General features: G+C 41.4%; 2 protein-coding genes across 2 annotated transcripts; one reads left to right on the top strand and one right to left on the bottom strand.

Moving 5' to 3' along the window:
- Positions 1-213: 213 nt before the first annotated feature.
- CRYM (crystallin mu) lies at positions 214-10,911 on the bottom strand. Its single transcript, XM_059861257.1, has 8 exons — positions 10,133-10,911; positions 9,771-9,921; positions 8,692-8,754; positions 6,577-6,678; positions 5,542-5,725; positions 3,986-4,107; positions 3,042-3,126; positions 214-2,372 (listed from the first exon to the last, which is right to left on the bottom strand). The coding sequence occupies exons 1-8, from the start codon at positions 10,789-10,791 to the stop codon at positions 2,308-2,310; spliced, it is 1,431 nt and encodes a 476-aa protein (XP_059717240.1). The 5' UTR covers positions 10,792-10,911; the 3' UTR covers positions 214-2,307.
- Positions 10,912-10,967: 56 nt separating this feature from the next.
- Positions 10,968-22,401, top strand: LOC132335107 (cytochrome b-c1 complex subunit 2, mitochondrial). The gene is made up of 14 exons (XM_059861258.1): positions 10,968-11,123; positions 13,077-13,166; positions 13,282-13,431; positions 13,865-13,929; positions 14,891-14,947; positions 15,287-15,411; positions 16,766-16,863; positions 17,280-17,337; positions 17,498-17,593; positions 18,446-18,645; positions 18,912-18,992; positions 19,562-19,638; positions 21,155-21,308; positions 22,155-22,401. The coding sequence occupies exons 1-14, from the start codon at positions 11,088-11,090 to the stop codon at positions 22,236-22,238; spliced, it is 1,371 nt and encodes a 456-aa protein (XP_059717241.1). The 5' UTR covers positions 10,968-11,087; the 3' UTR covers positions 22,239-22,401.
- The last annotated feature ends 1,276 nt before the right edge of the window (positions 22,402-23,677 follow it).

Genomic DNA, 23,677 nt, shown 5'->3' on the forward strand with positions numbered 1-23,677 from the left:
TTAATTCCCTGCACTGAACAGACATTAAGAAAATGTGCAGCATAGGACAACTGAGAATCTGAGTATCACAGAGGAACAGAGAACTCCCTATTTCTTCCATTTATATTCAGTGATCACATTTACTGAGAGAGCAGTCACTGCAACAACTTGAATACTTTCTTTCTTGTCATCAAATAAATCAACCACAAACCAGAAAAGAAATGGACAACAAAATGAGTGTCAAAGACAAACAGCAGTATCTATTTAATTTTAATATAAATGCAAGTTACACAATTTCATGATCCATTAGTTTGTAAGAGAAGGAAACATAGAAATTGATGCTATTATTTTCCCTCAGAAAATCTAAAGGTGGCATCCAAGCAATTCCCATTGTAACTGAACTTCATGACATCAGAGGTACAACACTGAAGCCAGGCTCCCAAAATCTCCCACTGCCAATGAAGCTGAGAACAATGTGGGTTTTCAGAACCAGGTCTTTGGACTGGCTCCATTTATTTTTTAAAGTGCATAGTCTGTAGGGGAGTACATGTGAAAATAAACTGGACTTGTCTTCTTCCCAAACACTACATCTCACTTCAAATAACAAATCTAGTATAACACTGGCACAGAACTGGGATAATATTTTCATAATTATTAATTGCAAGTTTCCATGGAGTTCTTGAATAATGGAGCATCGTTTGCTTTCATTTTTACCTCAGGTTAGTGTAGTTCTGCATGAATGAACCAACAAACTAAGTCAACACTTAAAACTTCTGAACACTTCAGAAATGACAGAGAAGAAACGAGACATGTAAAAACAGAAGAGTAATTTTGCTACAGTTAAAACACAAAAGCTCACAGAGAAATTTCTGTTGTTTTTTCTGATGGAATAAACAGGATTAGTGGAGTTCAGTTTGGATCCACATCAAACACCCTTCAGGACTATCAGGTGGTCTGGTACCTTTCTATGCTACCTCTGCCACTTAGTACATTTTCCAACTAGCTTACACCAGGCTTACAGCTGGGAGTATTATTTACATCACACCTGCACTGTACTCATTAACCTCTTCTACACTTACCTATGCACTCTCCAGGGCTTTAATGCCAGCTGTTCCTGACCCTCCCTCCTGTTGCTCTGCTCTATTCCACTGGCATGTTATAAAATGTCATCCTACTCTTCCACAGCATGAAGAAACACTTAATAGCCTGCACGAAATAATATGCAAATGGAAATAAAATTTCACAAGGCACAACTTGTGAGCCTGAGACAGGAATTTGTTTCCAGGGCAATAGCTGTTTTTCAGCAGATGCTCACTCTTTTGCAAGGCAGTTGCATAACAGCACAAAACTGGAACTTTTCCTTATGTGACTGGGCTCCTCTGCCAGGAAAGGATCATGAAAATTCCTGCCCCAGCTAATATCTGTGATAATAGAACAATTAGCAATTGAAGCATGGTACAGCCAAACTGAAAATATTTGCCTGCATACTTGAAATCAGTTTGTATGGTTCCAGCCTTCAAGAAGCTTAGAAAAACAACTCAGAGGCACCACGGATTAACAGCAAAATCTCTCTACAGAATTTAGATAAAAGCTAAATCCAAACATATATTAGCCCTCACATTCTGTGTGACTCCTTGCAATATGAAAATGGCAATTTCCCAGTGAGGCATGTACTAAGGGAGGTACTGAGCAGAAACCCAACTGGAGGGAAGGATGGTTATTACATAAACCCCTACTCAGAACTGTGCCCTTAGTGAAAAACCACTGAGGGCAAAGGAAGGTGGATTGCAAGGGGTGAAAAAAAATTGTGAGCTGGAAGGGAAGGTGTGTCCAGGAGCTAGAGGTGGGCTGTGTGCCCAGGAGGCTGAAGACAAGGTCACTGTCATTGGAGCACTGAAACCCACAGTTGCATTTAAAGTACCATCACAGGTAAATATGATGCCAGAGTCCATACTACAAACTGATCTATTTTTCACCAGAATGAATTATCCCTCTAAAATCCATGAAATCTACACACAGGCTTCTGCTACATAAATAATTAGAGAGGAAAGGCATTGATTCCAGAAGTATACCAAAATATGGAAAGATACCCTTGTTAGTATCACTGCAAACATCTAATACTTGCTGTTATTAACAATACTGCAAGTATCCAATACTTGAAATTAGAAGACTTTAGAAATTAGTCTATTGCTGAAATTTTACTTTTCCTTCTTAAATGTTCTAGAAGGGCCACATGTAGATAGGATTGGTGCCTTTCTTGTTAGCACAGGATTCAAGGAAACTAAGTGCAAACGATTTTCTTGGCCTCTGGCATTGTAGACTTCTCTCTTAGTTACCAGCTGACCACGCATCATAAACAAATTTTGCTGCTACTGTGTCTTCAACTGCCATCCCTGAAAAAGAATTGAAGTTACCTTCAAACAGTTATTCAGCTGTACAAATAATTTTGCTTCAGAAGGGAACAGGAAGACTCAGGAGATTATCTAACTGGATAGAAACAGGAATTATTTCCCATCCCAAACACCTACAGTGTTACAGTTAAAGTCCACAGCCATCATGCAGTGTTGGGTGTGCTGTAAGAAGTTAATGTAACAGCAGGAATCTAATTTTCAGTGTTCATATCACAACTGGGCCCTTTTGGAGAAGTCATGTAGCTCAGAGCACGGCAATTCATCCCCAGTGCCACCCTTTCCCAAAGCCCAGCCCCACAGGACACTGTCACATTGTCCCAGGTCAGACAGACCCCACGGGTGGAACAGCGGGGCAGTCGGGCTGCAGCTCTATTCATAAATGCTGCACTCATGTCCTGAACAACTGTGAAATGGAAAATGGACTTCTATTGTTTGCCTGCTTTCCTATCACTTTTCATTACATCAATCCTGCTAGATAGACAAGAAGGGAAATAAAAAGGGAAAATGCAAATCACAGTCTACTTTCTTGTGGCCAGTGCATTGCCACAGCGGCTCTGAAGATGATCAGCAGCTTTCCCACGCATGGGGGACCTCATAAAGAACAAGGCATTGTTTTCTGTCAGACTTGGACACAGGAGGGGCTGTTCTTACCCAATGATTTAAACACTGTTGTTTTCTCAGGCAGGGCTGGTTTTGTACCCTTCAAAACCTCCCCCAGCTCAGCAAAAATCTCCGCCTGTGAAAAAAATACATATTTATACAAAAACATAATAGCCACACATACATTAAGAGGAAAAAAAACCCCTTTTCTTCTGAGTGACTTCAAAAGAAAGAACTCCTCCAGTGCTGCATCCCAAAACTGATTACTTTCCATGGTGAAGCAGATCAACATTCAGACAAATTATATAGAAACTGGACAGAAATCAGAGGAGCAGAATGGTTTTCAAAGAAAAACAGCTGGCAGACTTTCCTCAGTAAGTTTTTTTACAGAGGATAGCTTGTTACTTGTCCAACAAAACACATGGGATTCCACACACATTACCATATCTGGAGCTCTTATGTTAAACCTCAAAAGTGTAAATCATATTTATTCTGCAGACACATTAAAAGAGAAGAAGAAAACTCCATTGAACCTCAAAGAATCCCTGCTGGCAAATCTGTGCAGATCATTGTCTGCTTGGCTTGTGTGGTCCATTCTTTGGGCTGGTCCATTCAGTGTCAATCACACTGAAGTCTCAGGGGAAGAAAGTTACAGGTTTTAATAAACAGATTTGAAGAATATTTATGATAACCAAACACTGCAGGAAATGTAAGTCTTTCAACAGCAATACATTGTTATCATCAAAAAGCAGTGCTGAAAACATGCTACTGTAATATGGTGTCATACAATGGTAGATGCAGAGGCTGCATGGTTTGGTCACAGACAGGGCAGCTGCAGTTTGAAACCAATTTATCCTTCAACCCCTGCCTGGAAAGGGTCAACAATTACATTTGATGCCCTAAAGGTTTCAGTGCAGGTCATCATCAATGCCAACTCATTTCAAATGCAAGCCAATTGCCACAAAAATAAAGCTCATAGTTTCAGAAAGCCTTACCCCTGATAAAATAACATCTCCTGATTCTGTAAGAGCAGCGTCTCTGGAATCCACAAACAGAACAGAATTCTTCATCAGCTCATCATCCAGTTCTCTCCAGTCTGGTCTGCTTGCTCCAACAGCTAAAGCAACAAAACTGATGAACTTGGGAGCAATGTTTAAAACAAATTCCAACCACATTTTGTTCAAAAGACACATGTGAAGTAACAATCAACATTATTATGGAAATGTAATTCACAAAAAATCCAGTGTTAGCCTTGGAGAAATACTGATTGATAGGACAACAAAAAAACATTCAAGATTTGATATGTCAGTAAAATATCCTTGTCAGAAGAGTCTGAGTAGCTGAGGCAAAATAAAATCCTCTCCCTTTGCCTGTTATCTCTTATACCCTTATTTTCATCAGATCATAACCAAGTGAATTTTACACACCTTTATTAGATTATCACTTACCCAGAGAAACTGAAAACAAACCATGGAGTTTGATTTTTTATACACAGCACCAAGATCATTACCAACTTATGGGCTTAAAAAACAAGCAAACAAGAAATCCAATAAAAACTAAAAGGACTACCCAGTTATACTGTATTCACATATTTTTTACATGTCCAGCTGTTAAGGAACAATAAATTTGAATTTTCCACATTTGCATTTGTTGCTCAAATGCCTCTTTAAACAGTACAAATGCCTCAATGAAGGGTAAAAAATGGCAAGGAAAGGAGAGAGGTCTTTGTGTCTGTGTTGCCTCAGTGACTGTGGACCTTAATTGATTTTGGTCTATTTGTGACTTCCGTGCCATGACACAACACAGACAGCAACTTTCAATGACAAAGGACTACATAGAGTTTGAAAAATTGGTAGGATGCTGCTAGAATGTGGGACCTTTCTTTAAATTGCTCCCTTTGAGAACTTGCTTTTGTCTTATTACCAGGCTATCTGGAAAGTGCTCAAGGTCACCTGAATTAATGAAAATAAACAAACAGAGGCACATCCAGAGATGCCAAACAATAGTGTGGCAACATCATTACAAGGCAGGCAACAAAAAAAACACCCCTCCAAACCCCACTATAATTAGAGGTTAAATTATGATGTTCATAACTCAGTTGTTGCATCTTCATAACTCAAGTAAAAAAGTAAATTGGTGTGATCAGCCCCAAAAGAAACAAATAGAGGAGATTACAAAATTGGTGGAAGAAAAGATGACACCACCAGGGCAATGTAACAATGAGCAGTAACTACTTAGAAATAAGAACATTTGTACGGGTTATTTAAATGGAGAGCAAGGTGAGAATAACGACAACAGAAGGCAAAGATGATGCAGCACTAAGAGAAAAGAGCACATGGGAAAAGAGCAAATCCCATGCTCTAGCAAAAATGCCCTGCTGGATTATGCAGGCATTCTGACTCCAGGAGGAGAGGGCTGGGAAAAGTGGTCCTCACTAGAGAGGAAAAGTCAAAATGTAAAGAACATTCACTCCACGTGGCACAGAGAACTGCTTCTCAACAGATGGTGATGCTAAACAAAGTGCTAATAAACACACGGGAACAGAACCTACCATTGATGTGGGCACCTGGCTTCACCCAGTCCCCAAAGAGGATGGGAGCTGTCGCCATAGTGACCGTCACAATCACATCCGCCCCTGTCACCGCCTCCTGGGCGGAGGAGCAGACCCGCACGGGGCCGCTGGCAGCGCTGGCAAACTGCACTGCCCTCTCCTTGGTGCGATTCCATATCCTCACCTCCGGGAGAACAACAACACAAAACCAAGACAGATCAACTTGGAGAATTTCTCCTTGCTGAAACAAAACACTTAATTTAAGTTTTCAGTAGATAGCTAAACGTTCCTAAAGGTTGGAGGTTTTTTCCCCTTTAATGTTCTTATCATGCAAGTGAATACATTTCATGAGCGTTCAGCTACATTTGAATGCCTGTTTTGTGATGTCAGAGTAACATCTCCTTGTAGAGGAGATTATTCTTATAAAATGCAAATATTTCTGAAAATTACTTTTAAGGGAAAGTCACAAGAAACTTATCCAAGTATGGCATCTACAGTAGGATCTTCTCAGACAAAAAGCTATCTGAAACAACTCTGATTCCAACCTTTTTTCTTTTTAAATACCAACATTTGAGCAAGAAATTCTTGCTGCTGTGACTATTCTTGGGTTCTGTAGAAACAGAACCAAAATATGAATAATCTTAACTTTCATGGTGGATTGACCATGGCTGGATACCAGGTGCCCAGTGATGATGTTTCATCACTCCCCTCCCCAGCAGCACAGGGAGAGGGAAGAGAAAATAAGACGGAAAAAATTGTGGGTTAAGATAAAGGCAGTTTAATAGAACAGAAACAAATGTTGGTGAGATGGCCTTGATGTTGTGTGAGCACTGCTCAGAAGCAGCCAAAACACTGGGGTGTTATCAGAGCCCTGGAGCTGCCAGTGCACAGCACTGTGGGGGCTGCTCTGGGGAACAGGAACCTCATTCCAGCCTGACCTGATTCAACTTCACTTGCTGTACTTTATTTTTTACAATGAATCCTGCAACATGCTAGGGAAAAATAAATGTATCTTCTTTAAGATGTGTCTGTTACCTCTTTAAACGTGAAGAGTTCTGTGAAGATATCATAATGGCTGTATGCTTGAACACCAGCTCCCAAAATGCACAGCACTTCTGCAAAAGGTGGCATTAACAACTGAACAGTATCAGGAATAAAAAAATCAAAAGAGAATATGTAAGCACAATATAGTAACAGACACTACAAATATATATCAAAATACTACAATAGAAAGCAGTATTGTTAGTCCTTTTAAACAGCAAAAAAGTATATAAACAAGTATTCAACAATCACTATATATATTGGGCCTTTTTTTTTTTTAATGCAAAAGCAAGCATCAGTAGCACCAAAAGCACATCTTGGCTTAATTCCTGTGTTGAATTGTCTGACCTGAAATTCGGATTTAAGATGCAACAGCATGAGCAGCAAGTTCTGGGGCCTCAGCACACTCCAATATTAACACATCCATGTGTCTGATTGAGTGTAAAACCACAGTGCTGGTGTTCTACACTGGCTGAAAGCAGGGCTCAGAGCCCCAAAACCCATCAGTACTGAGAGTGGCAGCTGCACAGGTAAACTGGCCCTGGCAGCCCCACACTAATCCACCTCTTTGAATTCACTGAAGGCATAACTCACACCACAAGCATATCTTGGCATTGCAAGAGCCATAATACACAGACATTGCAAAAGTAGGGATGGTTCTGAGGAACTAATAATAAAATTTCAGTTCTACAGTTGCTTTTGGCTTTCTGGTTTAGTTCTTGTCTGTGATTTACCAGCACTTGGCAAATGGGAAGACAGAGCTGCTGGAGTCCAGCCCCAACTATCCTTGTGTCTTGTTTATGCATTTGCTGTGGCCACTCACTCCTGCCTAAAAAGCTTTAGAATTGTCTAGGCTCTCCAGGTTTATTCTGCTGCTAACAACTGGAGAGAAATCTCATTGATGCCATTTTTCAGTAGCAGGAATTTGTTTTAATGTGCCTTTTAAGGACTGTGAAGCCCTGATTTCAAAGGTCTTGCATAAGAGAGTGGGTCTTTGAAAAGCAAATGCCATAAAGAAGACAAGATGACAAATATGAGCTAAACTCAAACACTCCTGAAAACTTCCAAAAGAACACATGACAATGAAGGATCTGATCTTGAAGTACCTTCAGCAGCCAAGCTCCTTTGAAGCCAGCATGGACTGCACAAAAACCATAGAACTGACCAAGTACAGAATGGCCAAAATGAATGAGGTCTGTAACCTCCTGTCCAAGGAGTTCACTGTAAACCATTCTGTCCTTTGGTTCAGGAGAAGCTCCTGGGGACAGGTCCTTCACTCAATTTTATGCCAGTGTAGCTCCATTGCCATGGATAGAGTCACCCTGGCATGAACTGCCCTTCACAAACCGGGGAGATCAGCCTTCATTCTGATGCAAAGCTGAGGAGTGACAAACAACACCATTTTTCAGCTCTGGCCCTCTTCTTATTGCCTCAGCCTTTGAGGTGAAGGCTAAAACCCTGCTGTGCAATGCACGGCCACTTGCTCCCTTCCTGATGTTAGCAGCCCAACCAAAAATAGCTTTTAAAAAAGAAACTCAACACAAAAATTTCCAGCTGAAATTGCAGTGACATAAAGCAATGCCCACCAGATACACCTCACCTGTCTTTAGACACTGAAATTTATGGCCATGGGCAGGGACAGTCATCTGCACACCTGCCAGGGACAACAGAGACACTAACAGACAGACAGACACCTCTGGACAAGTTATCCATCTAGAAATGGAAATGTGCTTTTTACAGGTCCAGTGCAACCCACCTGTCCTGTCCCGACAGCAGAAGGCATCTATCTAAATAAAAATTCAATATATCACCACAGCTACATCACTATAAAGCTATAAAGGGGCGTGTTAACACAAACACAAAAGAAAGAAAATACAGTGAAAGACAGCTCAGTAAATTCCTAGAAGAGGGTGCAATAGAAACCACAAAAATATAGCTCAGTTTCCTTCTCCAATCACACACAAAGTGTAAAAATCAGACATGACTGACTCAAAACAGTAAGTTTAAGTTTTCCCTGAAAGCACATATGGTATGATAAATCTAATTTAAAGCTGTATTGGATAAAAAGGCATTTGCATCATTAGTTCTAGTTATTTTATGAAGACACACCTTGGTAGCAATGGCAGAAACTGCAGCTGTTCGTTTTGCTGTAATGACACTGCCATCCAGGACCTTCAAAAGAATTCAAACAGACTGAAGTGAACACTGAAAAATTAATAAATACCAAACATTTGCATCCAACTTGTGAATGATGTGATGTTACAGATATAAAAGATATACACACATAGAAGTTGGTAACTATTATCATAGCAACCACAAACCATACAAAGTCACATTTAAACTGGGCAGCTCCTCTGTTTATTCCAGTTCTTCCACATCATTCCATCAGCACAAAAGGAGTGAAAATGGTCAGAGAAGAGCTACCTCTAACTCACCCAGCTCCTGATGCACTGCCCTTCCCTGGCTCTCCAGCACAGGGAACACATGGATATGACTCCAATACTCTGTGCTCCAGGAAGAGCAGGGAGCAGTGCAAGCTAGCAGTGGCTCCCCAAACTGCACTGGGGTCCGTACAGAGGGGTGACAGGGAACCATGGATTTCCTCAAATATGTATCACATATGGGACACTCCTGCCTCAATGACCATTAGCTACTGCATATATAGTAATTATGGTGTAAAAAACTCAAGGGGTTTGGTAGAAGAACCCAAGATAGTTTTCTTGACCAGTTTTGTCCCTTTAATAAATCATTAGTACTAAATTGCAATGCAAATCATTACTATTATTAGAAAAAAAATCTTAAATTCTTTAAATAAAGAAAAAGAAATCAGACTCTGAATACTAGTCCCTGCAATGCAAATTGTAAATCTCTTTCAGCCTGAGACTTAAGATGGTTCAAGTTCCATTCTTTACCCAGCAAGGTGGGGGTGTATTTTTGTATCTTTCAAATGCAAGATAAACTTCTCCTAATCATTTCTCTCTTCCGTTACTCTCTGAGATACCAGATTCAAATCACAGGCAGCAGTAAATAGCACAGTGAGTACAGTTTAACAGAAACGAAATATAGGCAGCTTTAGGCCAAATCCTATTCGTAAACTCAGGCCAATATACACCAGCTCCAGCTTCCAAGAAGCAGAAGTGAGAACTGACAGCATGAGCAGAGAAGAATGCAGGACACGTGAGACTTACAGCTTTCAAAGTACCATTGCTGGGGTCAAAGAGGAGGACAGTCGCCTGGTGGGAAGGCACAGACGAGTCCTTCAGGTGCTCATAGAAAGTCACCAGCTTGGTTGTCAGCGCATCGTCCGCGGCACTGTACGCGGGCATGACTCCGAGGTACCTCGGGGGAGAATTTCCTGCGTTACTCGCGCACCGCTATCACGGGAGCTCACAGCCAGCGGGCTGCCACCGTCACACGGCGACCGGCCGGTCACTCAGCAACTCGGTACCGGCCTTTTCTGATGCTCCAAACCCGCCCACCCGGACGCTGCCCCGCCGCGAGTCCGCCCCCCGTTGCCGCTATCCCGCCGGCAGCCCCGCCGCGCTCTCACCCGCCGTGGCGGGGCACGGGCAGCACGGTGCGCACGGGCTGCACCACCCCGCCCGCCGCGCCCGCAGAGAAGTTGGCCAGGGCGGCCTCCAGCGCCGGCAGCAGGAGGCTGGCGCGGTGCAGGTGCTTCTCCACTTCCTCGGCGCCGATGAACACGGGGGGAGTCGAGCCCATGGCGAGAGCCGGGCGGACGGGACAGGACAGGACAGAGTAGGATTGAACAGGGTAGGATAGAACGGGACGGGATGACGGGACTCCGAGAGTGCGACACAGCGCACCGCCCGCACCGCCGCTAAGAAGTCGCCGGGGCGGCCCCGCTGCCGCCGACCCCGCCGCGGAACCGCCCCGCGGAACCGCCCCGCCGGTCCCGGCTCCGCCTCCGCGCCCCTCGCCCCTCACGGGCGCGGCGGAGACCGCGATGTCCGCTCTGAAATCCTGCTCGAGGGCGGCTCCGGTGCCCCGGGTATTGCCGTGCCCGCGGGCACCGCCGCTGTCCCGCCTCACCCAGGCAGCGCTCGGGGGGAAGGCGGCTGCGAACTCCACGGAATGGCCCTGACATAAATTGGGCACAGCTAGCCTGGCATCCCGCGTCCTGAGGGACAGCCCGAAGGACAGCCGCCAGCGGCACCCCGCGCCCCGAGGCACGGCCCCGAGGGCCATTCCCGGGGCACATTCCCGGGCACATTCCCGAGGGACCGTCGGCACCGGGACCTCGCGCGCCGCAGGGTGTCACGGCCCGCAGTGCCCGGGAGGGGGCGACACTCCTCGCAGGTGCGCAGCCCCCGGTGCCCGCGCGGTGGCGCTGTTGCCGCCCGGCGTGCCGCCCGCCGGAGCAGTCGAGTTCGGGGTGCGCTCGCTGGAAGGCCAGCGCGGCGCGGGGCGTGCCGGGAAGGCGGGGTCTTCCTCCGGGACAGCCATCTTGACCTGGCCGGGGCCGAGCCGAGGGGTGCGGGACGATGAAGGGGTTCCCGGTGGCCGCGCGCTCCCTCTCGGTGAGCGGGATCCGGGCGTGTCGTGCGCGGTGCGGGAGAGCCGCGGCTGGCGGTGACAGCCGCTGTCTGGGCCCGGGGGCTGCGGGTGGCGAGCCTGACCCCGGCCAGCCCGGGGCGGTGAGCCGGGCAGGGGGCTGCGGGTGGCGGTCGTTGCTGCCGGGCTGCCCGCGGGGTCGGCGTGGGCTCCAGGGCCGGGGCCGGGCCGGCGGGCGGGCGGCGCGGCGGGACGGCGGCTGAAGGTCAGACAGGCCGCGGGCCGGGCCCGGAGCGCCAGGCGGTGCCCCGAGCTTTGCCAGAGGCGCCCCAGCAGCGGCCCAGGGGGCACGGAGAGAAGGGAGGTGAGGGGATCCCGCCGCGCTGCAGAAGCTTCAGCTGCCGGAGACGAGGTGGTGCCCTTGGCATTGGCGCGCCCTGGAGGCGGGCAGGGGGCAGAGGGCTTGTCCTGCCCGAGGGCTCTCGCGGAGCTGGCGGACAGCTGGGTCGAAGCTGTGCTGGATGTCCGCTGGAAATGTGCTCCAGCGGGATGGAGAATGACCTCTGAGTGACAGCGTGTGCGCGAGTCAGTTTTAGATATGCAGTAATGGTTCATAAATAAGTAGACTTAGAGTTTAAAACTAGGTGTCTTACCAAACTCTTGGTGAGGGAGCAAAGGAATTGTTCCTAGATTCATACAATGAACAGTCTCTGGTAAAGCAATGGGAATTCCATCACTGGCATCAGTACAGCCAAGTGCAGTGCTGCTCCTGTCACTCGATTTTCACCTTGGATGTATGGGAATTTAGTTATTTTTTTAACGTGAAAACAAGATATTCTGTATGTTTACTAGTAAAAGCATCTTCTAAAGTCGGTGGAAAGTAATAGCATTTCAGATTTAAAATCAATAGTCTTGTCATTTCTGTTGCCAGCTGCCGAATGCAGGACTTTTGTGGTATCCACCTCTTTCATGTGAAGGACTGGTTCTGGTTATTAAAATCCTAGAATCATGGAATGGTTTGAGTTGGAAAGGACATTAGAGATCATATCATTCCAGCCCCCTGCCATGGGCAGGGACATCTTACACTAGACCAGGTCGTTCCAGGTCCTATCCAACCTGGCTTTGAAGACTTCAAGGGATGAGGCATGCTGAAATTCTGTGGACAACATGTTCCAGTGCCTCACCAACTCACAGGGAAGAATTTCTTCCTAAAATGTAGTGTAACTCTTTGACAGTTTAAAATTATTTCCCCTTGTCCTGTCACTATGTGCCTGTGTAAAAAGTCCCTGTTTATCTCCTTTAAGAGCCCTTTAAGGTACTGCAAGGCTGGAGTGAGGTCTCCCTGGAACCTTCTCCTGGCTGGACTCTCCAGGTCTCTCAGACTGTCTGTGTAGCAGAGGTGCTCCAGTCCTTTGATTAACTTCATGGCCTCCTCTGGACCTATTTTAAGAGGCCCAAACTGCAGTCTGGGGACTTGCCTACATGTCCTCTGTATGCAGCAGTCAGGGCAGACAGGTTGGAACTCTGAGGTGACTCTTCAGGAGCTGAACTGCCTACTCCTGAGGAATTTAAAGTTACCTCCAAGGTGTTGTGCTGCATATGTGGATTGTTGTGGCTCTTGGTTCAGTGAATTGCTCTGCACGTGTCCTACAGACTGTATGGGATGGAGAAGGATACCCACTGCACAGCTGCAAAGAGAGGAGGGGAGAAAAGATTCCTTACTTAGTGCTATTCCTTAGTGCTATTTCTTGAAATTCCAGAGAACTTGTGTAAGTCATAGCACTTCAGCACAGGTTCTGACTCATGTAAAAAAAAAAAAAAAAAAAAAATCAGAGGACTTACAAGGCAATCACTGTTTTTACTCCAGTGTTTGAAGTCCTTCATTGTATTTCTACTTGAAAGTCAGATTCTTTTTCAGTATATAAGGAAACATGATGAACTAATTAAGGGAATCCATTCTCTTATGCTTTCTCCTTTAGAAGAGATTTTACTCACTTAAAGTAGCTCCTAAAGTTTCATCTTCACCAACTGCAAAAGTGAAATTATCTCCAGCATCTCAGGATCTTGAGGTCAGTATAAAAATACAGGTTGGTTTTTCCCCCTCTCTTTTAAAACTTGATCAAAACAAAGCTGTGATAGTATTTCCACTGAATTAAAACAAAGGTTTTTTTCTTTTTAATACAGATCACAAAATTACCAAATGGCTTAGTTATTGCATCTCTGGAAAACTTTTCTCCAGCTTCAAGAATTGGTGTGTTTATTAAAGCAGGCAGCAGATATGAAACCAGCAGTAACCTGGGAACTACTCACCTGCTTCGTCTTGCATCTAATTTGGTAAGTGTTTATTGCCTTTGTTATTATGTTGACAGTAGGTGAAATGGTCAAAAGTTTATTATTGCAAAAATAAATGGTATGGTAAAATTTAATGTAAGAGATCTTAGAAAGTGGAGAACAATGTACAGTGGTACTTCAGTGCAGGAGAAATGATACTGCATCCTGGAGGATGGGAAGTAATGCTCATTTATAATTGTGCTTTCCTCTGGTGTCTTAAATTATATATATATATAGAGTATATCTGTATTCAAATATATACATAACTAATTCTGTTTAAGCTGCAGTAATAATTACTTCAGGTGGTTGATACAAACTCAGTTTTGTGCATGTGTGGAATATTTCTGAGTAGTTTCTCTTACTGCTGCCATCAACTCACTATCTGTGTTTTAAATAACTAGAATTGTAAGTTGCTCTTTTTTTGTTTGTTTAATAGACTACTAAAGGAGCTTCCTCCTTCCGGATCACTCGTGGCATTGAAGCTGTTGGGGGCAGCCTGAGGTTGGTACCCACATAGAAAGATAATCTGTGTTGCTGAGATGCAAAGGAGCTCTAGGACTGAAGGAAATATAAGACAATAAGCACAAAGTGTGTAGGTGGATAAGCTCAGTGGTGCTTGAATAGTGAATGTTGTCAAGTAAGATTTTGTACTTTTTGTTCTGTTAAGCTTTAAGAATGAGCTCGTGATTTGTATCTTAGAAACACCTTTCAATAAACAGAATATAAATATTGTGCCCATGGAAGAAATTTAATTTGTCTTGAAGCTTAATTTTCTTTCTGCCTTTGCAGACTTTGAGAATAACTTTCCTCAAGTCAGTAGATTGCTTTTTCTTCTTCATCTTTTGTGAATAGTTTGCAGCTTTGGGAGAAGTACAGACAGTAGTTAGCTTTTTGTCACTTGAGAGTTTTAAGCCTAGAAAACAAGACTTAGAGAAATGAAAGAGAGGTCTCACTGTACCTGCTTTCTTTCAGTGTATCTTGAAATCATGCAGTAAGATCTCATCTACAATTTGGTTAAAAATAGTGTTTTATGACTACCCTTTTTCTGGTCCTGTCAGTAACAAATATGTTGGAAGAAAAGGGCAGGATCAGCTATGTTTTCTGCCCAAAGAGAGTAGTTTCTAAATTGCTTTGTTTAATACATATGCACTTTTTTTTTTTTTTCATGTTTTGCTATTCAACTTCATTTGCTGTTTTACCTTGAATTATTGTGATATCTTAAGTTCTGATGGTCACAAGACACTCGTTATTACTTGAATATTTTTACTTGAATATTGAAGATGTGAGTTTTAATTAAGTCTGTTTCTGCTCTGTATGTATTTAAACAGTCATCCCAGACAGATTTAAGGTTAAGTAGTTACTCCAGTCTGTGTCTTGATTGATTTGATCAGTGGGGAATATGTGTGAAAATTCACTTCTGTGTCCTTTGCTGAAATGGATTTTGTTTTTTTTTCTCATGTAGTGTGCACGCAACAAGGGAGAAAATGGCTTACTCTGTTGAGTGTCTGCGAGACTATGTGTAGGTATCTGGGTGGGCTATAAAGGGAATTACTGCCTTCTTTAACACTCTTTGGTGTGAAGACCTGTCATTTTACAGGGTGGGAGGAATATCTGTTCTCATGCTTTTGTAATCAGTAAATTACTATATTAATGTTCAACTTCTATGTCATGTTACTGAGCATACAGATGCTACAGAATTGAATTATCCTACTTTGTACAGCAGGGCTGATAATTGCTCTGGCTTGAGTGATGTGTTTTGTTGTTGACGTGTTGCTTGCAGATTAATTTGAATTGCTTTCAACTGCAGAAGAAGCACCTGTTAGTTGTGTTTAGTGCCTTTGTAACTTTCTTTATCTAGTGATACAGTGATGGAATATCTCCTGAATGTTACCACAGCACCAGAGTTCAGACCATGGGAAGTAGCTGCTCTTCAGCCACAATTAAAAGTTGATAAAACAATTGCACGTCAGAATGCTCAAGTTGGTAAGTGTATTTTTTGATCCACTGTATTGGCTCTGCAGGATTTCCTTCAAAATGAAAAAAATAGTTTCCACTTTGCTCTGTCACATAAACATTGAATTTTTCAGCTTACTGATAGGTCTGGTCTTTCTGGTGTTATGGAACTTTTCCTAATACATAGGTTTTTCCAGCCTGTGGTAACATTTAGCAAGTAACATGCTGAAGACATCTTACACCATTCTCCTTGACAGCTTCCATTTTACATTTTTAATTCTTTTCAAGTACAACCAAAGAATGTGCAAGTCATAAGTGTTGTTAACAATGTATTTGCAGAAGCTTGTGTTCTGAAAACCATATTTAGGTATTACTCATAGGTGTGAAAATAGTATCCTACAGACTTCTTAAATTTGTATGGTTATTTTGGTATAAAAACAGCATGTATTTTCATCACACTGAAAATGGGTGCCAGCTTTAGAATTGTAAATTTAGATTTCTGTATTTAAGGGAAAACAAAGAGGAAACACAGCACAAAGCCTCAGTCAGATCAAGCCTATTTCAGTATATCTTGTGCTATTAACTCATCCTCCAAGATCACACAGGTGGTTCTACTCAATCAACAATAATTTGTACCACTCTGAAGCATGTTTACCTTTGTAACCCACTGAAGGTGACAGTGTAATGTTGGCAAAATCTCTGGCTCATACTGAAGTGCTGCTATTTTTTAAAATTAGTCATAATATTTTCTTTTTTTTTAAACTTAATATCAACTACAGGTTGGTTTTCATAGTAATGTGATATTTTCGGTTAGTTATGTTCAGAAACAGAACTATAAAGAATGGAATCTTTCTCTTGAGGAAAAAGTGTGAGCAAATACAAGGAGAATATCAAAACAGGAATTACTAGAATGCTGTTGGAATGCCAAAAAACTGATGAGAAGACACTAGTATCCTTCATCTGAGCAGGGAGATGAGACACCTCACAAAGCTACAAATAGTATTCCAGAGAGTCTGTTCTTTCTCAAGAACAAGGGATGCCTACAGTGAAGATGATGATAATTAATAGGATGCTGCTCCCCTTCTTCTAAACACTGATTGCATTTATAGCTTGCTGTTGAAGCCGAAAAGTGTTGAGCATATATGTTACTATATATATAAGTTTATTTTAGTTACTTTTTAATAAGTTAAAGAAATCAATGCTTCAGGCCAGATTGCTCTAGCCCAAGGATTTGGAAACTTCCCTATGAATTGGATTATTCCAGACCTGCTTTTGCAAATCTTATGGTCCTTAAAGTGGACCACAGCTCCTTCATGTAGTTTCGTTCGTAACCTTCATTACATGTGGGTCTTGTGTTAATTATCTGAAAATTTGTTCCTCTCAGGAGTGCTGGAAAACTTGCATGCTGCAGCTTATAAAAATGCTCTGGCAAACCCCTTGTATTGTCCAGACTACAGAGTTGGAAAAATTACTTCTGAGCAGGTAGGGTTCTTTATATTGTGCTATATGTCTGTTTCAGTCAGTAACAGGTGGTGACACTTGTGAGAGAAAATTAATTTAGTATATATACAGTCAGTATTTACCTTATTAATCTGGTGTTGAAATAATTTATTTCCATGCAACTTTGAATAATGGGTACAGAACTGATATTTGCATTTTAAAAGATGGTTAATGACAGTGGCTTTCTGTTGACAGTAAGGCTGTCAATGAAATGCAGGTGTTCTTGTATAAAAGGGTTTTGTAGTTGTCACTGGGAAATGCAAAAAATTACATTCTATAAACAGTTTCTTTAGGAAGCTTTTTAATTTGCTTTAAGAAGTATACGGGGCTATGTCAGAAACACACATGATTTTTGTTCTTCAAACAAAATACCCTAAAATGTGAATTTACTGTTGCAGCTTCACCATTTTGTACAGAACAATTTCACAAGTTCAAGAATGGCTCTCGTAGGAATTGGTATGTATGTTCCTGAATGAACACTGCAAGTCCTATGGGAAAACTGCTGGAGAAATTGGAGTTCTCTGTAGAAGTAACTGTTACCATAGGCTTCACTTTTATTTAACTGCTGTAGCTTTTCAATGTCATTGCATTACTTGGAGTAACTGTTGTATTGCAGGTATAAAGCACTCCACCTTAAAGCAAGTTGCAGAGCAATTCCTAAATATCCGAAGTGGATCTGGTACTCCTGGTGCAAAGGCTGTTTATAAAGGGGGTAAGGATGTTTGTCTATTCTGAGTGACTGATTTTCTGTTCATAAGTGTAGTAGTATTCAAAGTTTCAAGTGAAAACTATACAGTTGCACTAAATGCTGGGCACTGGAAGTGACAGTTCAGATGCATATCCCATTTAAGGAAGCAGAAGATTCCATCATGGAAGGTTCTGGGATAAAACTGAACCCAGGTCTTCACCAAAGTTTTACCTGGGACATCATTTTTTCTATAAAGTGAAAAAGAAGCTGCCAAATGGTTTCTCTTAGCAGTTTTGGTAAGATGCCTGTAAGAGTAGGTTAAGAGCTGTCAGGAAGTGGAGGCAGGATTTCTATTTAGGGAAGATGTGTTAAATGTTGTAAGTCAAAGCAGTGCTTACCTCTTTCAGAGCTGTGTCTTGTACCATTACCAACAGCTATTATTTAGTTGGAGTATTAGATGTCTCTGTAAAGACAGGAAGGGGGAAAAGAAAGTTTCCAGCATTTAATATTTGACTGGAATAACTTCAGTTTCTATAAGCCAGTATAAATATTATTATGAACAGAAGGTACACTGATTTCTGGGTGTTTGTTATGTGGAGATTCTTGAGTTTTATCATCCCACACTGTGTATGGTTCAGGGTCAGGTTCAAATAAGGCATAGTAAGGTGCTGGGTTTTGTGCTAGCAGGAAAAATTTTGAATGTTAAAGACTTTTTAAAAATTATCTTCCGCCTCATGCTCCCTTCCTGAGGGGACATGCAGTAACTTCAGGCCTTGCTCTTCTCTTGTTAAAGGGAAATGTTTCTTTTCCGTGCCTGTGAATGTACACTAGTTCCTAATTGAACACTGTATTACCTTTTTTCTGTTGTATTTCTAGGAGAAATCAGGAAACAGACTGGTGATAGGCTTGTCCATGCTGCTATTGTAGCAGAAGGAGCTGTTGTTGGGAGCCCAGAAGCAGATGCCTTCAGTGTCCTTCAGTATGTTTTGGGTGCTGGGCCCCTTGTCAAGAGGGGAAGCAGTGTTACCAGCAAATTGGCCCAGGGTGTTGGTAAAGCAACCAGCCAGCCATTTGATGTAAGTTCAAAGGATTACTGTATCCTGATTTTTAAGTAAAATGTGTATTATCTTTGAGAGGTAACTACTTCAGCTAGAATCTTAATTGGTTCATTCTTGCACACATTACAGTGTGTCAGGGAAGGGCTTTCAGTCTGGTTTTTCCTTAGCACAGATGGAGTTTAGCTTCTTGAATTACAGTATTGTAGACCCTAATAGTAATTATTTTCCAATGCTTGAATGCTGAATTACTCTGAAACTTAAAACAGTTAATGTTTGTTTTGCAGGTTTCTGCATTTAATGTTAATTACTCTGATTCTGGGCTCTTTGGGATTTATACCATATCCCAGGCTCCACATGCTAGGGAGGTGAGTTACGATTATAATTTAAGCATTAACAACATAACCTTCAAAGTAGTGTTTTGGTTTGAGATAGTGACTGATTCATCTTAAAAAAGAAAAGGAAATTAATATGATTTCCTGTATAAGAGTGCTGCATATTCAGTTATGACTTAGCTCTGTAAGCTGGGAATGAGACTTGCTTTGTGGGAAGGACAGATACATAATATGAACTGAAGTTAATAAAATGCCTCGAATTGCTGTCTGTAATTGCTGATATACATTTGTGAGTCAAAGTATATAATGAAGAACATGCTGTCTCTTGAAGCTGGCAGAACTGAGCACTTACATGAAAAATGGTGAGACCATATAAATTAATGCTGTGGTGCAGTTAAAATCTACACTGGTTTTTGTGCATTTTTGGGCATACATTACAGTGGTTTTAGTTTTGTTATAAAACTGCTCAGAATTGTGTTCAGGCAGACAATCCTTACATGGTCAGTTGCTTTTTCCTTGAAGTTTCCAAGATATCAGATAATAGAAGTAATATGTTAAAATTTGATGTGGGAAGAAATCTTAAATGATTTAATTTTCCTCAGGTCATTAAAGCTGCTTTGAACCAGGTAAAGGCAGTTGCTCAGGGTGGTGTCACCGATGCTGATGTCACAACAGCAAAGTAAGTGTGTAAAGAATTCTCATGTGTGTAAAGAGAATTTTCTTAACGTGCAGCTACTTGTGAAACGTGCAGACTATTCTGTACAGCAGAGTTTATCCTGTAATTATTTCCATGGGGAACTACTCACAGTCCTGCATTAAAACTGAGCCCTTGTCAATATTTTTTTGAAAGGTCTGCTGATTCTCCAGTAGTGTTATTTCCTAATAAAAACTTGTTAGAGAAGTGTTAAGATTTTCTGAAGACTGCTTCAATGTAAGAAATTAGCAAGTGTCAGCAGATGCTGTCATTTTAATCATACTCTGTAGTATTAAGATGTATTTGAATTAGAATCCTAAATTGCATTATTTAGGTAATTCCCTTTACAGTTACACTGAGCAATTCCCAAAACAATTATAATAAGCAATCTGTGCCATCTTCAAAGAAAAAGAGTAATGAGGGTCTGCAAGTGTAAAGCACTGAATTAGTGATGGTACACCAAGTGCTGCAAATACGTGCCCCTAGGAATATTTGGGGGAGGGGGTCTCCAAGTAGTGGTAAACTGCATTGAGGTTTTAAAGCTGCAGTTGTGCAAAACAACATAGTACAGAATCAAGTAGCAAAATGAAAATATTGTGTGTTGCATGTATAAAATACAAGACTCCGTGCAAAGCATAGTTACCCAAAATGTGATAGCCTAGACATGATTGGTTCTGCCTTAGTCATTAGTAGCTAAATGCTGGATTCTGGACTTCTTATACTGGGCATTATTTGTTTTGTGTTTGTGGTTTTTTGTTTTGTTCTTTTTTTAACAAAGCTGCCTAGCATTAGGGAGTTAAATGCAGTGCTGCTGTGGCTAGTTTTATTTTTCTTGTTTTCTCGAGTTCCCTTTCTGGAATGGCTTCATACATTTCCTATATTCCTCTTTTTCCTTTATTGAAAAAAAAAAAAAATAAATAAACCCAAACCCAGTCAGTTCTATCTGTAGAGTCTGGCAATACAATCAGAAATACCAAGCTATTTAATAATGAGCTATTGAAATAAATAATTTTCTATCTTTTTGTCTTCAGAATAGAAGGACTGGCTTACAAAAATAAGGTTTTCGTATGCAGCAGTGATTCTGCATAAAACACAAAAAACATAAGCTCTTTTAACAAAACATGGAACTATTACAGGAGTAGCCTGAGCATTTACATTCACTTCTTCTTTGTCACTTAGGACAAAATTGCTCTGCATGCATCTGTTCTTGTTAGTTTGTCTAACTGCATTAGTTACCTCAGACAGAAACAAATCCTGAGCTAGAGATCTTCTGTCTGGTGAGACAGTAGGTGTTCAAGTACCTGCCATTTTCATGCTTGAACTGTTTGAGGTGCCTCTTTCCTAACCATGGAATCCTTCCCTATTAGACAAGGGAAACCTTTCAAAATAGAATCCTGAGAAGTTTGAAAGGACCAAAACCTCATTCGATTTATGGGGTGGTAGGAAAGGTAATAGCAGGGCTTACAAGCTTGTTCATTCTTGATGCTTTCTTTGATGGCAGAAATCAGCTGAAAGCCAACTATTTGATGTCAGTGGAGACCTCAAAAGGGTTGCTGAATGAAATTGGCTCTGAGTCCCTGGTTTCTGGCACACACACATCCCCATCTGCTGCTGCTCAAAAAATCGACTCTGTAGCCACTGCTGATGTTGTGAATGTAAGTATGTGTCAGCAGCCACAGGTGTTCCTTAATCACTGTGTCAGGTTTTTTATGGAAAGCTGCTGCTCATTTCTGTGTGTTTATAAACACACACATATTCTATCTTTAAAAATAGAAAAGGCAGCTCATTTACAAATCCCAGCTGGGTATCCTTTGATGTCTTCACTTACTTTATTAACAGAAGACTCTTTAAATACACTGTAAAACTAGTGTAGCTGGGAATTATGTACAATTCTCATTTTCTTCACTTAAATTTACCAAAACTGCCCACTAATACTCATGAAAAACTTCATATTAGTTCCAGTGCAGGTGATTCTGTGTCAAGGTTTTTAATTCCTGAGTCTAGAATAATGGGTGTGTTTAATAAAACAAGTAAGCTTTCAGTGGTAAATTGATGTAACTTTTTTGCTACTGCACATTATCTGTTGCTTATATGTGAAACTGATTTCTAAAAATCTATCATAAAGAGAAATTCTGGCATTAAAAATTCATTTTTTTACAGTCATTGCTTATTTGTATTGCAGCAACTAGCAATAGCTTTAGTAGTAATGAGATACAGTTGATATAAAAGGCATGAACTCTAAAAATGGTTATTCCTTGAATAATTATTACACCATAAAATACAGTGTATCTGCCATTTCTGTTCACATTATAAAGTAATGAGCAGCTGCATTAGAAACAATTAGATTTATGCAGCAAAAGGAGGATTGTTTACATGATGATGTATTATAGTAGTGCCAGGATTTGTTCTTTGTTTTAGTAACTTGAAGCTGATGCTATGAGTAGCATCTACTCTGTTGTAGTGAATATTTCCTCATATCCACTTTCCTGATTTATTTTCAGGCTGCAAAGAAGTTCCTCAGTGGGAAGAAATCAATGGCAGCATCTGGGGATTTGGGAAATACTCCTTTTCTTGATGAGTTATAAAAACAAATCTGGGATGGATTTGATTCAAGATGGACCTGAGCTCTAAGTCACTTCTGTTCTAAATGAATTACTAACTTGTTATTTATGAATTCAGTTCTTTCAGAAAGTTAATCTGGAGTAATTGTGGGCTTGCACTCAACAAATAAAGTGCTGAGTTAATACATTTTGTGCAGAAGTTTTTTTCACTGAAAATGGTGTATAAAAGGCTGATAAATCTGGCTCTCTACAGTGGAGGTAAAAACCACAGTGCAAAAACAAGATGAGTTGTGGTCAATGTAAAAAAGTAAATATGTCAAAAATTATCACCACAATGAAGGCAAATGCAGTAATTACCACTGGTTAGCTATATATTCTTGTATATTCAGGAAAAGTTCTTGATAGATTGTCTCTACCATCCATACATGAATTAAGTAAAGAGACTTGCCTTCAAACAAAGCTTGCAGTTCCTACTTGTCTGGGACTAGCAGAGATTTTGTTTCTCCATGACTTCTCCACAAGTAGCACTGGAAGAAGTCTTTGAGGGGATTAGCCATGTATAGCTAATACATAATTTGAAATCTCATAGGACATAATTTTTTTGAATTCTAGGCATACATTAAAAGAAAACAGATACAATACATCATAAGAAATTGAAGGTTTGAAGAAGCCAAGTTTTGAGCTGTTCTGAAGCAAAGCCAAGTCTTACAGACAGGATGCATGTGATACAGAAGGGCAGGAGGAAGAGGTCTCAGCATGAAGGAGGTCAAACACCTCTGGCTTGGAATGTAGGCTTGCACAGTGCACCAGCATCATTATGGAGTACAGCATCACACCGTGCCTGTTCAAGTGTCTGGCCTGTATCAGATATTTGCCAAATTGCTGGTAACATGAGTGAGCTCACAACACTAACTGTGAAGATCTATACTGAAAAGCATCCAAGTCTATATCATCATCACTACTGGACCCAGTGTCATCTTCATCCTCAGTGTTATCACTCATACTGGAAAGACACAGCATGCTATTACTTGAACATGCAGTAATTCCCATAGGCATTTAGTTAGCTATTTATGGGATCTTCAATTTTTTCAAGTGCTTGTTCTAAAGACAAGTTCTTCAGTTCTGAAGCTCCTCTAGTATCAAACATTCTATTGTCCATTGTCCCTTGTATACTCTTTCCTTTGGTCTTTCTCTTTGCTCAGTCAACAGAAAAGCAAGCTCTTCTTTTTCTGCTTTTTCAGCATAGTAAATGATTTATTTAAACATAAAGGTTTAATCTCTTGGAAAGCCCCTTACTGTGTGGGCTTCCTTTCTGCTGTTCTAGCCTAATTATCTCATTTTAATACTTGTGTTCCTTTGCCTGCCTCTGAGGTTTATTTCTGTTAAAACTCTGTGCCTCGGGAAAACTTGGAACTGCTTTGTAACCCATCTAGATTAATTCTACTGCCTGTATGGACCACCCT

Source organism: Haemorhous mexicanus, chromosome 17 (assembly GCF_027477595.1).
Source record: "Haemorhous mexicanus isolate bHaeMex1 chromosome 17, bHaeMex1.pri, whole genome shotgun sequence".
NCBI lineage: Eukaryota > Metazoa > Chordata > Aves > Passeriformes > Fringillidae > Haemorhous > Haemorhous mexicanus.